We start from the raw sequence: 17,448 nt of genomic DNA, 5'->3' as shown, positions 1-17,448 counted from the left end.
AATGCCTTGTTTTGAAATTGGATTTCCTGTATGAGGTTTTTGAAAGGCAATAAATAGTTGTTTTGTCTTTCAAATTAGTTTTGTTCTGTCAATGTAGTACATTAGTGCTCTTTTGATGTCTAATGTATGTAGTGCTCTTTCAGCTACAGAATCTGGCTGTGGGAAGAACACTGGTAATTCTACCGTTTGGTTCAAGTGGAACGGTGAGATTACTTTTGGTAAAAATTTAGGATTTGTTCGTAGAACAACTTTATTTTTGTGTATTTGAATAAATGGTTCTTGAATGGTAAACGCTTGAATTTCACTCACTCTTCTTAGAGATGTGATGGCAATTAAAAATGCAACTTTCCACGTTAAGTATTGCATTTCACAAGAGTGCATGGGCTCAAAAGGTGGGCCCATGAGTCGTGTTAAGACAATGTTGAGGTTCCATGAAGGAACTGGTGGCGTTCTTGGTGGTATAATTCTCTTTAGGCCTTCCATAAATGCTTTTATGACTGGTATCCTAAATAATGAAGTTGAGTGCGTAATTTGCAGGTAAGCTGAAATTGCAGTAAGATGTATTTTTATGGAAGAGAAAGCTAGTTTTGCTTTTTGCAAATGTAGTAAGTATCCTACTATATCTTTTGTAGATGCGTGTAAGGGTTGAATTTGATTATTATGGCAGTAATAAACAAATCTTTTCCACTTATTTGCATAGCAGTGTCTAGTGGTAGGCTTTCTAGCCTGTTTTAGGACCTCCATACATTCTTGTGTGAGGTCTAAGTGTCCGAATTCTAGGATTTCAGGAGCCAAATTGCTAGATTCAGCGATGCTGGATTTGGATGCCTGATCTGTTGTTTGTGTTGTGTTAACAGATCTGGTCTGTTTGGTAGTTTGACATGAGGTACTACTGACAGGTCTAGTAGTGTTGTGTACCAAGGTTGCCTTGCCCATGTTGGTGCTATTAGTATGAGTTTGAGTTTGTTTTGACTCAACTTGTTTACTAGATATGGAAGGAGTGGGAGAGGGGGAAAAGCATACGCAAATATCCCTGACCAGTTCATCCATAGCGCATTGCCCTGAGACTGATATTGTGGGTACCTGGATGCAAAGTTTTGGCATTTTGAGTTTTCATTTGTTGCAAATAGATCTATTTGTGGTGTTCCCCAAATTTGGAAGTAAGTGTTCAGTATTTGGGGGTGAATCTCCCATTCGTGGATCTGTTGGTGATCCCGTGAGAGATTGTCTGCTAACTGATTCTGAATTCCTGGAATAAATTGTGCTATTAGGCGAATGTAGTTGTGAATCGCCCAATGCCATATTTTCTATGTTAGGAGACACAACTGTGTTGAGTGTGTCCCTCCTTGTTTGTTTAGGTAATACATTGTTGTCATGTTGTCTGTTTTGACAAGAATGTATTTGTGGGTTATCATGGGTTGAAATGCTTTCAGCGCTAGAAATAACGCTAACAGTTCTAGGTGATTTATGTGTAACTGTTTTTGCTGCATGTTCCATTGTCCTTGGATGCTGTGTTGATTGAGGTGTGCTCCCCACCCTGTCATGGAAGCATCTGTTGTTATCACGTATTGTGGCACTAGGTCTTGGAAAGGCCCCCCTTGGTTTAAATTTATACTGTTCCACCATTGAAGCGAGATGTATGTTTGGCGGTCTATCAACACCAGATCTAGAAGCTGACCCTGTGCTTGTGACCATTGTGATGCTAGGCACTGTTGTAAGGGCCGCATGTGTAACCTTGCATTTGGGACAATGGCTATGCATGAGGACATCATGCCTAGTAGTTTCATTATTATTTTGACTTGTACTCTTTGTTTTGGATACAAGGCCTGTATTACATTGTGAAATGTTTGTACTCTTTGTGGACTTGGAGTAGCAATCCCTTTTACTGTGTTGATTGTTGCTCCCAAGTATTGCTGTGTTTGACACGGCTGCAGGTGTGACTTTGCGTAGTTGATTGAGAAACCTAGTTTGTGTAGGATTTCTATGACATATTTTGTGTGTTTTGAACACCGTTTTAGCGTATTGGTTTTGATTAACCAATCGTCTAGGTATGGGAACACATGTATTTGCTGCCTTCTGATATGTGCAGCTACTACTGCTAGGCATTTTGTAAAAACTCTTGGCGCAGTTGTTATTCCGAATGGCAACACTTTGATTGGTAATGTATCCCTTGGAATACAAACCTTAGGTACTTTCTGTGTGAAAGATGTATTGGTATATGGAAATATGCATCCTTTACGTCTAGTGTTGTCATGTAGTCTTGTTGTTTGAGCAGTGGGATTACGTCTTGTAGAGTAACTATGTGAAAGTGGTCTGATTTGATGTAGGTATTTAATGTTCTGAGATCTAGTATTGGTCTCAGGCTCTTGTCTTTTTTGGGTATCAGGAAGTACAGTGAGTAAACTCCTGTGTTTAATTGTTCTTTTGGTACTAATTCTATTGCTTCTTTCTGTAGCAATGCCTGAACTTCTAGTCCTAGAAGATCTATATGTTGTTTTGACATATTGTGTGTTTTCGGTGGGACGTTTGGAGGGAATTTGAGAAATTCTATGCAATAACCATGCTGGATAATTGCTAAGACCCAAGTGTCTGTTGTTATTTCCTCCCAATGTGTGTAAAACTTGGTTAGTCTCCCCCCCACAGGTGTTATGTGTTGGGGATTTGTGACCTTGAAGTCACTGTTTGTTTTGAGGAGTTTTGGGACTTTGGAACTTTCCTCTGTTACTTTGAAACTGTCCTCCTCTATATTGTCCCCGAAAACCTCCCCGCTGATACTGGCTCTGGTAAGTGGGCTTTGTTTGTGAGGTTGTGGCTTCTGTGGTTTGCCCTCGAAACCCCCCTCGAAATTGTGTTTTTCGAAATGTGCCTCTGCCCTGCGGGGAGTAGAGTGCGCCCATGGCTTTGGCCGTGTCAGTGTCTTTTTTAAGTTTCTCTATTGCAGTGTCCACCTCCGGCCCAAACAACTGCTGTCCGTTGAATGGCATATTCAGCACAGCTTGCTGTATCTCTGGTTTAAATCCTGATGTACGCAGCCATGCATGCCTCCTTATTGTTACTGCTGTGTCGACAGTTCTAGCAGCTGTGTCTGCAGCATCCATTGCTGATCGAATTTGATTATTGGAGATATTTTGTCCCTCTTCTACCACTTGCTGCACTCTTTTTTGGAACTCCTTTGGTAAGTGTTCAATAAGGTGTTGCATCTCGTCCCAATGGGCCCTATCATATCTGGCTAGCAAAGCTTGCGAATTTGCAATACGCCACTGGTTTGCTGCCTGTGCCGCCACCCTTTTGCCTGCTGCGTCGAATTTTCTACTCTCTTTATCTGGAGGTGGCGCGTCTCCTGAAGTATGAGAGTTGGCTCTTTTGCGCGCTGCTCCAACTACAACAGAGTCTGGTGATAGCTGTTGTGTGATGTACACTGGGTCTGTTGGTGGCGGTTTATATTTTTTATCTACTCTTGGAGTAATGGCTCTCCCTTTGACAGGCTCCTCGAACACTTGTTTGGAGTGTTTTTGCATTCCGGGCAACATCGGCAGACTTTGATATTGACTGTGCGTAGACGACAGTGTATTAAAAAGGAAGTCGTCTTCAATGGGTTCTGAGTGAAGGCTGACATTGTGAAATGCTGCTGCCCTTGATACCACTTGAACGTAGCCTGTACTATCCTCTGGTGGCGAGGGTCTCGCTGGATAGCATTGAGGACTATTATCTGACACTGGTGGGTCGTAAAGGTCCCATGCGTCAGGGTCATCTTGACTCATCCCCGTATGTGTTGGGGATTGCATCATTGGTGGAGTGGCTACCGGTGATAGTTGTGGGGATGGTGGTGGTGTTACTTGTTTAGCCACTTTTGCTTGTGGCTGTTTGTCCTTGTCTTGGAAGGCAAGTTTTCGTTTCATTCTGATTGGAGGAAGAGTGCTGATCTTCCCTGTATCTTTCTGAATAAAGAGCCGCCTTTGCGTGTGATCTGGCTCTATTGTTTCTAATTCTTGTTCAAATCTGTGTGTCTTCATTTGTGAGGACAGTCCTTGTTCCTCTGAATAGGAACTAATTTTTCGGTTCGGAGGCCGGATGTTTCGGCACCGAAACCTTTTCGGCTGCTTTTTTCGGCTCCGACAAAATCTTTTTTGCTTTCGGCGTAGTGCCCTCTCGGTGCCGACCCATTTTGGTGCCGCTGTCTCGATGCCGAATCTTTTCGGAGCCACTCTCTCAGGCCCGAGATTGCTGCGTGCCTGTATCTCGACCGGAGTCGGATGACTTCGACACCAGCTCGCCCTTTTTCGGTTCCGATGGACAGTCACCTATTTTTCGGGTTAAGCCATGGCCTGTTGGCGGTGGCGTCCCCTGGGCTTTGGCAGTCTTTTCGTGAGTTCTTTGTTTCGACGTCTTACTCACGGTTTTCGGCATTTCTTCGAGATCGATCTCCTCCGAGTCCGAATCCTGGATGGAGAATGTTTCTTCCTCCTCCTCGAAACGCCCTCGTCCGGTCGGCGCCGATGCCATTTGCAGTCTTCTTGCTCTTCGGTCCCTGAGTGTCTTTCTGGACCGAAACGCTCAACAGGCCTCACAAGTATCCTCCTTGTGTTCTGGTGACAAACACAAGTTACAGACCAGGTCTTGATCTGTATATGGATACTTGTTATGGCATTTTGGACAGAAGCGGAATGGGGTCCGTTCCATCAGCCTTGAAGAGACACGTGGCCGGGCCGACCAGGCTCCGACTGGGATCGAAAAAACCCCAAAGGGCCACTGGAGCGCTTCTTAATTCGGTGTCAATCTGTTGTAACTAACCCGATACCGAACGCAAACAATACCGACGATTTTTCCGAGATTCTAACTAACTTTCCGACCCGAAACACGGAGCGAAAAGGAACACGTCCGAACCCGATGGCGGAAAAAAAACAATCTAAGATGGAGTCGACGCCCATGCGCAATGGAGTCGAAATGGGAGGAGTCCCTCGGTCTCGTGACTCGAAAAGACTTCTTCGAAGAAAAATAACTTGTAACACTCCGAGCCCAACACCAGATGGCGGGATGTGCACAGCATGTGTATCTGCAGCTACACATGCCATCGAACATATATATATATTTTATATAAATAAATATATATGGAGCTATTGCTCAGTGGACATATCTTGTCCCTCACAGGTACACCATGGCCAGGACAAGGGTCCTATCCTGCCAGTAGTGCACCACTCTGCTATTATTTCCATGCTGTTAACGTGCCTATTTATTGTTTTCCCTGTCCTACTCTTGTAGGTCTGGGGCATCATCCATTAGTGTACGGTTTCCTGTCATTACGTTACTGTTCCATTAGTGTTTTTTTCCTTCCTGGGATCCTCCCCTCTTCGTGTCTATTCTCGGTCCTCTTTTTGAGTGCTATATTCAGACAATTTATGTGTAGGATTCCAATCCTACCATTTGTTTCATCCTTTCTATGTTATCGCAAAGAAGGTACTCACATTTCTTCCTTCTGTCCGACATTTACTCCTTCCTAACCTCATATTGTTTTTGTATTAGGTCTGTTGTCCAGGGATATGGATATTCACATTTGGCTTTGCAGACTTCTGCAGGTCCGGTGTTCAAACCCCATTCTGGGGGGCGAAGTCAAATGTACCTTAAATTTCTGAATATTTCATTTTTGGGTCCACATAATGGATCGCTTTCTTATACGCTGGTTGTCCCTCTGGGATTCTGCCACTTTTCCTTCAGTCCTTTCTTCTGTGACTTTTTTCTATCTATTGACATCTACTCATGTGCCATTTGTCTGCCTCGTGTTGATCTTTTTCACTAACTGCGAGGTTTCTGTTGGTTTCTATCAGGAGGTGATTCTAACTACCTCTTTTTACTTTTAGTCCACTCTCTCTCGCTCTCCTCTTTTCTTTTTCTCCTGTGTTGTTGCTGATGAGCATCTCTTTTCTTTCTACATTTCTCTATATATTGATGTATACAGGTATGTATACCTATTAATCATTTCTGCTTCATAGGTCTGCATCTCTAATTTTACATCAGCATGTGTTCACCTGACCCTAAACATTTCTATAATCAACTTATGTATGGACACATCCATGTATTTACATTCATGTCTGTCTGTATGAGTGTCTGGGCATGTATCTTCCAGACCTCCACATTTAACCATTGCATGTCATGCATTTGTCAACCCTTTCATGTCTTCTGTTGACTGGCTCTGTGTGCCTCACAGTTCTGTTACACCTGTCCTCAGGTTTTCCCCCTGGGTGTTCCTGCAGATGTACTTTCTGTGTTTTGAGTTACTCTCCTTTCCAGCGTTAAGCTTCCGGCTTCTTGCAGGTTTTGCCTATGCATCCTGGTGGAAGCATCATATATGCATTGCTTCTCTTTTTTCATACCCTTTAGGACTACCCCTTGATGGGTGTACCATTCCTATTATCGCAGTGATTGTTGGGGCGCTTTTGCCCCTGCTCCTTCAGTTCCTACTTGGGGCACTTCATGTTACTTCCCTGTTGTTGTTCTCTATCAACAGGTTCATTTTTGATTGCCATGCGCTCTGGCCCCCATCGCATTTCATTTTTTTTTTTAAACACTTGTCTCTCTCATGTCTGGGCTACTACTTAGACCGGTTGTTTATTGCAAAACTTGGGAAGGATGTGTTCACAGCCCCTCATTCTGGGTTAACATTGCTTTGGTATCTCATCTATCTCTCTTGTGATACACTGTTCCATTACCAGTTTCTATAGTGGCTCTGCGTTGTTGCGCTGATTCTAGTCACTGAAGAAACTGACATCAGCGCATCAGAGGAGGGATTATATGGACCCCTTTGATGTCATATATTTGAGTACGACCAATACGCAGAAGCATGACGCCCTCTAGCAACATGCAGACGTACTGCTGGAAAAAAAATAATCTGATCCAGTCTGGGGAGAATTCTAAGATAAGGAATCTGCAGCTAGCCTATGCCTCTACTAGATAAGGCGTTACCAAAGGTAAGCAACTTTTCCATCAGGGTGAGTCCGGCCCCAATGGGTTTGAATCAATAGGTGAAGATGAAGTCATGGCATGTTTATCTGTACTACCTTGACTATTTGCCTTCTACTTATGCAACATCCCTATGAAAGCAAATCTACTGTAAGCCTTTCTTACCTGTTCATGTCTGTCCTCATCAACCCGGACTAATCCTGTATATTCACCAAGTGAACCTATAGTAATGCCTTCCATCCCTAACTACTTGAAGCTCAAGAAAACATGTCTTTCATGCACCATCAGCGCACTAACTGCTAAATCCAACTCCTTCCAGTTTGTGAATGCAAGTTGGGGGTGTCAGATTATGCCTTCCAAGGTCTCATTCCTCAAACTGAGCGAGCATATCTCCTGTTGAAAGTAAGTCAAACATACTCAGGAATACTGCCCAAGTTCTCTTAGGCAATAAGCCAATAAATAAATGTCATATAAATAAGGCAATAAATGTCCTTTGTAACTCATTCACCGACACTTCTAATTTTGCTTTGAAAGTGTGCAAACTCAATTAGTAACTTGTATCATAAACAATTTTATTGAAAAAGGGTACAAGACACAATATCTTATGTGATGATTGTTTTCACATCTTATATTAAAGATGAACTTTTATTTCTTATGTTTCCATGAGGATTTGGAGCGTGACTAAGATCTGCCTCGAGAGCGGCTCTGTCAGCTCTGGGAGCGGGACAAGAAATTAACTTTTGACTTACAGTGAGACTTCTTCTTGTGCTTGGCGACGTAGAGTTTCACCTCATTCCCCGATGGCCTTTGGATTTATCAATGCGCTGTCCCGGCAGGTCTTAGAGTAATGGTCTGACCCCAGCTACCACATGCAAACCAGATGGAAATCTGTCACAGACATCTGCTTGCGACAGTATTTACACTGCTTGAAACCTGGCTTCTTAAGTGGTGGCATCCATTGGACAATGTCAGAAATTTGGAGAAAAAGCTGACAAAAAGCAGTCTGGGAGAGACAAGACAAGCTCCGGATCCACTTCTAGTGGCACGGAAAGAAAAGAACTGATGTCAGCGCATGTAAGTGGTGCCTTTATAGGCCCTGCAAGTAATTTCCGGAGTGAAATGGTGTTGGCATGGAGCCGCACAGCACCACCTTCTAATGTGCAGTTTCTACAAAAAAAGTTTCAGGTTCCAGTCTGACTTCTGGGGAATATTGAAAAGATGGGGAATCTGCAGCTAGATAGAGTCTGTACCAGAAAAAGTGTTACCGAAGGTAAGTAACTTGTTCATCAAGCATGTGTCTATAGAAGATACAAAAGGTGAAGTCTTGTAGTTACAAAGTACATTTTTCTTCTTGACCCTGAGGACATCTGGATATTTATGGTGATGCATGTTGGTTTAACAAATGCCCCTACAACATTCCAGAGGCAGGAGAACAAGGTTTTGTCTAGTCTGGAGAGCGTCTGAGTAGTGTACTTGGATGTAACAGTAAATGTAGGCGCCAATAGAGTGTGATTCAAAATCTGCTGTCTGGGCCATAAAGCTATCAAAAACAAAAAAACAGCATGGTGCAGCAGAGAAAAAGGGAAAAGAAGACAACCACCACTGTTAAGAAATCTGGGCTCAAACTTGAATTATATATACGCCTGTCCTACAATCATGCAGCCATTGCGACTCACACAGAATAGTGTAATATGCTCCCTCCTACCACTTAATCCTCTGCATGGGCACAGTAATTCCACCGAGGAAGGAGGTAAACAGTCCCATAAATGTTCCTCTACCTACTTTGGATAGCTTAATGGTAAGTGATGCAACACAATGCATTATGCACACGTGTCCTGTTCCCTCTAAAATCCTTTTTTGGACCTGTGAGGTGTTGGACTCTGCCAGTGATCTCTAGTTAGGAAGCAAATAGGTGTATCTAACAGTTGTGGGCCAAAGTCTGTGTGTATTAAACTCTTTGCAAGTCTAAGCTCGCCATGGTACATAGAAACTCACTAGCATGTTTGGTAAACCCTGGTGGTGGCCTGTGTACTGCCCACTTACTGATTGCCAAGCAAATATGGATTCAGTTCTCTGCAACTGCTCTCAGACTCTTACACCTTATGAATAATGGCAGATCACCATGAAAATCTTGTGGTATCAGGCCACTGGTGGGTAAACGAGGCCTGACTGTCAAGCTTTTGTCTCTCCTTAGGTGTGATTCTTACTATCAGGCTGGACACTCTGGACCAACAGGGTCCAGCCCTCCAGGGATTACGACGACAGATTCATACCATCCATGTCAGGCCCAAACTTCAGACAGCACTGTTTTCGATCCTCTCGGCAATCAGCTTTCAAAGTCTCTTGAGATTAATTGAAATCCACTCGAAAGTTCAACTCTTATATGCATACACAGTCAGCCAATCAGACAACCGTACCACCCGTAGTCGTACAAGAACCCATTCCCTAATGAGGTCTGGCATCATCCTTCCTTCCTGTTAGCACCCGGTTAGCATCCTATTAGGCCACCAAAGACAGAGCTTGCCAGGTGCCCTGATACCAGTGCACCGGCTGAAGTCCTCAGGTTCCCTCATGCAGATTCACAAATACTTGTAGGAAAGGTGGCACAGTAATAGGAATCCTTGAGCAGTTGACCATAGTCAATTGTAGTTAGTTGACCTGAAAAGTCTGTTTACTTCTGGATTGATCTAGTAGAAACGCAAGTTCCAGACATCCATTCGTACCATGAAGCCTTGGTGATGACGAATGTGACTTATACAAATGCTTATCAACTTTACTATTGCTTTTACAATGCATGCTTCTGCTCAATATCTCCTTTGCTATTGCCATCACTTGATAGCCCTTATTGTTGATTCCACCATACGGAGCCTCTGTAGAAGCTCACCTTTAGAGTACATGCCATTGTACACAACATGGAGCTCAACCGCTTTTGAGACCTAGGAAAACCGTACACATCTACTATACATTCAAGATAAAGCTGTAACTTTCTATCATTTGACACCCCGACTGGCTTTCACAAAATATCCTATAGGGATAGAGAGGAAGCAATAGGGTGGTAGTTGGGGGGAAGGTTAACAAGCTACTTCTGAGAAAATAGTGAAACGAAATGGGTCTGTCCCATCACAAGGGGATAATGCATCAATCCTCCTAGAGGCCTGAATTAGAAAGGGCAGCTTTTCACATATCAAGACTGTGGTAATCTCTTTTCAAAGCAAATCAGTAGTGTGAGTAATTACTAAGGTGTGGTGAAAAAAACAAATGAGAAAACACGACTGATCTAAAGACGTGCAAGAAACAGATGTAGGTCAATCGTACATACAAAAAAGTCATCTGATAGATATTGTGTTTGAAATATCGTTCACATAAATATTGTCCCATTGGATGCAAGTTGCCTAGTAATTACAAAGAGGCTATAGTTCTGTAAACATTACTTAGGAAATAATATGGTTGGTGGCCACTACAACAGACCAACAACAATGCATAACGACCACAACCAAGTTATAACAACGCATTTAACACTACAATGATGTAATCTACAACGAGGTAAGTTACAACTCATTAAAATTAGAACACATTTAAGGGTTGTAATTATACAGCGGTTGTAAGGGTTTTTAGGATTCACAGATGGGTAGAGTTCAGGTGTAGTAATGGGTTTCAACAATTCACGAATGGGTAATGCAAATGGGTTGTAAATATTTTTTGTGTTTACACATGGGTAGTGTTCAGGGGTAGCAAAGGGCTTCTAGGTTTCAGGAAGGGTAGCATGAAGGAGTACTAAGTGTTTATAGGGCTCAGGGATGGGTAGTGTATGGGGTAGTAAGGGCTTTGTGGGATAATGCAAAGGGGTAGTGAGGAGTCGATGGGGTTAAGGGATAGATATCGTTAAAAGTGTAGTGAGGAATATTTAGGGCTCAGACTTGGACGGAGCATGGGGTAGTAAGGCCTTTTTAGGGTTCAGGAATGGGTGGTATTAAGGGGTAGTAAGGAGTTTTACAGTGCAGAGTTTGATGATGGATGGGGTAGTAAAGAGTTTTAAGGCTCAGGGATAGATGAAATAAATGGGCAGTAATGGGTGTTAGAGTTCAGTAGTGCTGGGGGTATTATCGGTCTTTTCTGTTTAGGGAATGGTAGAGTTGAGGTTTATTAAGCGTGTTTTAATCTTTAAGAAAGTGTAGTGTTTCAGGAGTAGTGTAGATTGTTTTTTTAAGTATGTATATGTGAAATGATTTAAGGTGTGGTTGGAGTTGTAATAGTAAATGTCATTGTGGTGAATGAGAATGCCTTTTACATAACCTACTTGATGTGCAATTGGTGAGTGCAATGTGTTGGGTTGGTGTGCGTTGTCATAATTTATATTCCATAGTATTGTGTCTCCCATAAGGCCGTGTAAGGAACGGTCCGTTATATCTCCGGTCTCGTATTAGTTTCTGCAAGGTAGCTAGTGCTTCGAGGTCCTCTGATACTGCTCCGGCTGCTTGATGAAGAATTCGAACTACCGGTATTGGCGGGCGTTCGTTCTCCTTTCTTGCTCCTTACTTTTGGAAAGTTACCTGTCCACATTCTCTCTTGTAGTGTATTTCTGCTTTTTAAAAATCAAACTAAAGCATGGCTGTTTTAACATCACCTCTTCGTGAATGACAGGATGAGACGTGGCGCTGCCTCCTCCTTCAGCCGTTAGCGCCGGATACTCCGCCCTGAGTGAGCTGCGTTTTGCGCTATACTAACTCCCTATAACATAGTATTCATATCATATGTACGTGATAGTCTGACAATGATATTTTGGAACCAAACCGCAAGAAGCATATTAAACATGTCAAAGGTGGTGGTACTGTTACTTTTGGGTATTGTTGCCATACAATTAATTTCCTGGAAAAAGATAAATGTATCAAAAATACAGAATGTATAAAAAAACATGAAGACGTTCACGGAGTCCTCAAAAGTAAAGACTGCCTGTAAAAATAAGAAGCTCGGTCATTGGCGTGAATGAGGAAATAGTGGTTTGCCTCTTTAACAGATTTACATGAATAGGTTTTTCGCCAGCCGCGCGCCCCTCGAACTTACTGAGCTGGTGCGATTTGGAGAAGTGAAGAATCGGTTCCAGCAACGAGCACGTGCGCTTCCCAGCTCAGAGTTTCATACAAACCCCAGTTCTGTTGAATTCACCATAACACTTCTTTACAATTACTACAAAATTAAGCTTAGCATATCCAATGAGTTAAAACGTTGTGTTTATTGATAATACGTAAACAAAAAACGAATTCAAAATACATACATACATATCGTGTTACTATTAAAACACGCACAATTATCAAATATGTACTCTTATACTTGGTAATGGTAAAAAAAGTATATGTTTTTAGAAAAATAAAGTTTACATGTTAAACAATTTGGAGTTCAGAAAGGCTACACAATAGTTTTTTTGTGAATATGGCGAAATTCGTCTTTCATTAATTTTATTTTGGGAATCTTGAAATATGACAATTTTTTAGATTTTGTGCTGCACTCCCCTGTGAAATGTAGCAAGTGCTTGGTGGACAATTGTCTGATTAGCTTTTTACCTCATAATCCTCACCATTTAAAGTGCTTTCTCAGGCATAGCATCAACCCCAATCTCCTACTTTACATAGACTACACAGTACGGAGTAAAGCAGAATTATCTTTACAAATGGTATGGCTCTTGGACGGAAAGTACAAAAACAAGAGAATTCCCAGATTAAAAAAGTACATTTGTTTAAAAGTAAAAAAAGGTTACTTAAGTGAGGGAGGGTCTGTACTAATGCAGAGGTTTCTGCCTACAGTGACACTGCCAACTGCTATTGGAATGCTAAAATGTATACAATTCACAGTAGGACATAAAAGCTCACCGGTACCAACCTAGACCCTGCTCCAAGGCATAAGCATTGACAAATTGATGGATTTTAACCTGTTGCAAGAAATCAGGGAGACTAGTAGGTACAAACTCTGCTGTACCAATGGGCAACAGAGTTTGAACACCCTAGTGCTAACAGACTGATGGGTAGAAACATACCAGTACCAGTACCAAGAGATGAAAGTGTATGAATAACCAGTACCGGAACACTAATGGGCACAAGGACTGCATGTAAAATAATACGGTTCCTTTGGGGTCTGTGGTCCTATATTGCGGAACTCTGTCCTGGGTTACCACAGAGCATCAGTGATCATGCTTATGTCAGAAGGGTGTTAAAATCGTACATTTCAAGCAGTATTTCTATATAGTTTCCCTAGGTCTGAATACTGGCTGCTACCTCCTCGTGCAGAAATCGAGGCACCGGGTCCATGATTCAGGTGCCCTGAAGCAGCCAGTAAACAGGCATGAGACACAGAGGCTAGAGAAGATTTATAATGAAACAGAATCAACTGACGGACACACTTTCACAAATCAACAGATCAATGAGTATAAGCATCTCCAAGTATCAGATACTAATAGACACAAACCTACCAGTATAAAGAACCAACTGCTGGGTACTTTACTGTCAGACGCCTGATGCAAACTCAAGAAACTAGGCCCACCTCTAGTGCACAGCACCACACCAGCCATCAGTATGCTGCAAGACTGAAAACGAAGAGGCGTTAAGAAGGGAAAACAGAAGGTAAGTGTTCTTTTTCTACACATCCACTATTCAAGACAATATCCTCATTGACATCAGAACTGTACGGGCCCTCCTGCAATTTAGGAAGAAACTACGCATTATTCCCTTACCCACAAAGAAAATCTTCTACTGCCTGCTTTGTAAACAACTGGATTGTACCTGGGGCTCCTGGCCAGGTTTAGCTCTCTGCTGATTCTCAGTTAGGTCATTGCCGTAAAAGTGCCATGACATACATTTGTGCAAAATGGGACATCCTTTCATTTATGGGCACAAACCCTTCTGCACCAGGGCTTTTAACAGATATTTTTGCTACACTTATTCTGCCAAAGATTTTAGATAACATTGCAAAGTATCATAGCATATGAATGTTGCTAAATTTCGTTTTTTAAAGCTAACCTATGATTAATGGGGTGAACTACCATTTTGTTTCCAAAGAGGCGGTTACAAAATAAATACCCCCAAAATATTATTATGCTGGAAAGTTATTTGGGTCTGAAGGGGAAAATGTGTTTGTGTTTCTAAAGGCTTCTTTATTTTAACTGCATTCACTAGTAAAGACTGGGATAGCAGGCTGGGCCAGGTCTAAGATTTCTGTTGAGAACATTACCACTGAGCCTAGAAAAGCCAAGCTCTGAATTATGCTGTGATGATGAAATAGTGCCAAATAATGAATCATGCAGTTAAGACCAGCCATGCCAAACTTAGGGCCAGATGTAATTTTTCAGAGGAAGGATACTCCATTTCAACGGAGTATCCTTACTGCCAAGATTGCGGGCCACCTGCCAATTTTATATGCAGGTGGGTTTTAGGATTAATCACGGTGGACACTACTGTCTCCTCTGTGATTAAGTCCCTTTGACGGCCATGCACAGTAAGGGCAGTCAGAGGCTGACCTTTCATTCAGACCATCTAATTTAGATGGGTGGATTTACAGGTCATTTTTCACTGCCAGTCTCCGACAGGAAAACCTTGGCGTTAAGGGGTGATGAAAACTGATAAATACTCCCCTCACCATAGAAGAGGCCTCCCATGGAGAGGGGAGCATTTTATTTTCAAAAATAAAAGTAAACTGGTGCAGGGCTCCGTCTTGCTGACGAAGCCCTGCACCAAAGACGAAAATGCGTTGACAAGAACCACTGTTGCAGCAGTTCCTGACAGTGCTTTATAAATGACTGGCAGTTTGACTGTCATTTATAAATTTAGAAGGCACAGTCTCAGCCTGGCATGCGTAAAGTCCTCCTTCAGGCCTACAAAGATTAATCCTACCGCCAACATAACAATTGGGCCCTTAGCCCACAATGATGTCTATTATGCCACCAGGGCCTAATAGCCTTCAGATTGTCTCAAAATTATGAATCCCTGATCAATCAATCAGGCTCTAGTATTCTGTGCTACTTACACTTGCTTTTATACTGCAGGGTTATCACCCAACAATTAACCACAGCTAATAATCGTTTTTTTTTTTTTTTAGGCTGATGAATAAAACTTGACAGAAGAGGCTTTTGCGTCGCCCAAGAACACAGTCAAATGTGGTTCCTAAACCAGGCGCATGCAAAATAGGGAAAAAAGGCTAAAAACAAAAATACTGTTAATATAAGTAGGACAGGGCAGAGTTTACCTCTCTGCTTTAAAAGTGGAGGTCAAGTTTTTTGTTTCAAATAATATAAAATACATGCTATTTTCTATTTACTGCTGTTTATGTACAAATAACCAGCCACACTGGTGTAATACTTGGTGCAAATTCACTTTTAAATGTACATATCTGAAAAGGGAATAATGTAACATATTAGGTGCTTCCGCTTAGAAGCCAAAAGCGGGAGACAATCATACAGTGATAAACAGCTGAGTCTAAACACTCCCAATTTAGAATTGAATATATGGAAGATTAAGTTGTTTGCCCAATATTGCACAGTGGATCACTGAATAAACATACTTTAAAGCATAATTTCTCAATCCAACATGATTTTTTGACAATAAAGCTGTACCGCTCTGTAAAAGACCAAAATGGCAAATCGCTCCACTTATAAGATTATTTTGGTTAATCCACTTTTCACAGCACAGTCTCATCTTTTTTTCCTTCTGCCTGCTGTGAAATATCTTTGTCTAAGAGTTTTGTTGATGTGTCCCCACCAATGGTCCTGTGATCCTGCCTTTTCCATCTGGTTCGACCACCAAATGTTCGGCACCAGTGCCAGATAGCCCTTATCTCTTTCATAATGTCTTGCTTGATACTTTCGCTGACAAAGATGTTAATGAATGGATCAAGTGCACTGCTTAGGCTAGTCAGGGCAAAACAGATGCGATAACTAGGACGGATGCTCCTCTCGATGTGGCAGGTGCACATGTCCTTGTCGCTGACATAAGAGCGGATGAAGAGCACCACGTGGTATGGAAGGTAGCTGATCACAAATATGATGGTCATTGTTAGAAGTAGACCAGTAAGTTTCCTTTTTTGTTCAGGCTTCTGGCTTGGACTATAATGGATGACCCGTATTATGGAGCAGTAGGAGAACACAAGGAGGACAAAAGGAATCAAAAACACAACAAAGATCCGAAAGTAGTTGACATGGGCAACCCACCTTTCCATAGGATACTTTTCATAGCACAGCTTGACATTTTGGCTTGAGTTAAAGAGTTCTTCACGGCCAAGGAACACAGCGTGAGTCCCAAGTATGACAAGCCAGACAATAATACATACTAGCGTGGCAGCTTTCATGCTCCGCACCACCCTGGATTGAAAGGGAAATACTGTGGCCAAAAAGCGATCCATGGCAATGCAGCTGAGGAAAGTGATGGTGGTGTAGAGGTTGGCGTTGAAAAAGAAGCCCACGATTTTACAGAGGAGATTGCCGAACTTCCAGTCCTCAATGGCAGTGTAAGCAATCCAGGTGGGGAGGGTAAAAATATACATGAGGTCTGAGGCACAGAGGTTCGCCAGGTAAACACTTACAACATTCTTTCGCTTGACCTGCTGGACAATGACTCCAACTGCTGTCAGGTTCCCAATGAGACCAACAATGAAGACCAAGCTGTATATGATGGGGAAGAGGGTGGTTTCATATGCAGCTGGGTAGGAACACGAAATGTCCGCACACGCCATAAGTATGTTGGTCAGCTGTTCAGGGAACTGCAAAGCAAAAAAAACACAGAGGACTTAGCACAACAGGCAAACTCAAGTCTGAAAATTATGGCACAAATTCACAGAGGCCATCAATGGAACATAAACAAATCATGTAATGTTGAAAAGGTTTTGGCCTCATAAATTTAATACTACAATTGCATTTAGATGTTTTGTTAGTATTCAATTGAAGATGGTTACATTTCATCCAAGCAGTGACATCTAAAAAGCACTGGCGAAAGTTGGGTTGAGAGTTCAGGAGATCACCTATACATGAGTCACAGAGTTTAGCCCTTAACCCAATCTTAGTTCTTCAACAGCCTTCTATTTCCTGCTGAGGGACTAGAGGAAGGCCTAGGTGTGAGCTTTAAATGCCTTATTTACTTTCCATTTCTGACACTGCCCTTACGAGACCTGAGACCACGGTTGCCAGGGCTACCAATGGGCAAGCCAAGGGTAGAATCTGCTACCCTGGCTATTCCTATGAAACTGTAAAACTCTACTCATACTTAAGTCTTTGCTACTGAACAGCTGGACTTTCTTCAGACTCTGAAGCCTTCTTAGCCTCCACACATGGCAGACATCGTCTCTGAATCTACACAAAGCTGTTGATAAGTGCACTATTATAAATTCAGAGGCTTCTTGACCTCGGAACACATAATGGTGTGCTTCTGAAGTGTTTTGTTAAAGTTTGATGTCAGTGTTTGCCATGAGTGGAGCCTTTTTTGTAGTCTCAGCACAGACAACATGGTTTGTCACAGACAG

The 17,448-nt window shown here is 42.3% G+C and overlaps 1 protein-coding gene across 2 annotated transcripts in view; it reads right to left on the bottom strand.

Annotated features, from left to right (window-relative positions):
• Nucleotides 1–12,171: 12,171 nt before the first annotated feature.
• Nucleotides 12,172–17,448, bottom strand: part of LOC138259457 (G-protein coupled receptor 4-like) — a 39,238-nt gene continuing 33,961 nt past the window's right edge. For both annotated transcript variants that reach the window (XM_069207214.1, XM_069207215.1), the window contains exon 2: nt 12,172–16,692. In XM_069207214.1, coding sequence (XP_069063315.1) covers nt 15,616–16,665 — 1,050 coding nt within the window. In that variant the 5' untranslated portion in view covers nt 16,666–16,692 and the 3' untranslated portion in view covers nt 12,172–15,615. The remainder of the gene's footprint in view (nt 16,693–17,448) is intronic.

The sequence above is a fragment of the Pleurodeles waltl genome, chromosome 9, assembly GCF_031143425.1.
Source record: "Pleurodeles waltl isolate 20211129_DDA chromosome 9, aPleWal1.hap1.20221129, whole genome shotgun sequence".
Classification (NCBI taxonomy): domain Eukaryota; kingdom Metazoa; phylum Chordata; class Amphibia; order Caudata; family Salamandridae; genus Pleurodeles; species Pleurodeles waltl.
Note: the sequence above shows the minus strand (reverse complement) of the source record. Positions and strands in the feature narration are given on the sequence as shown.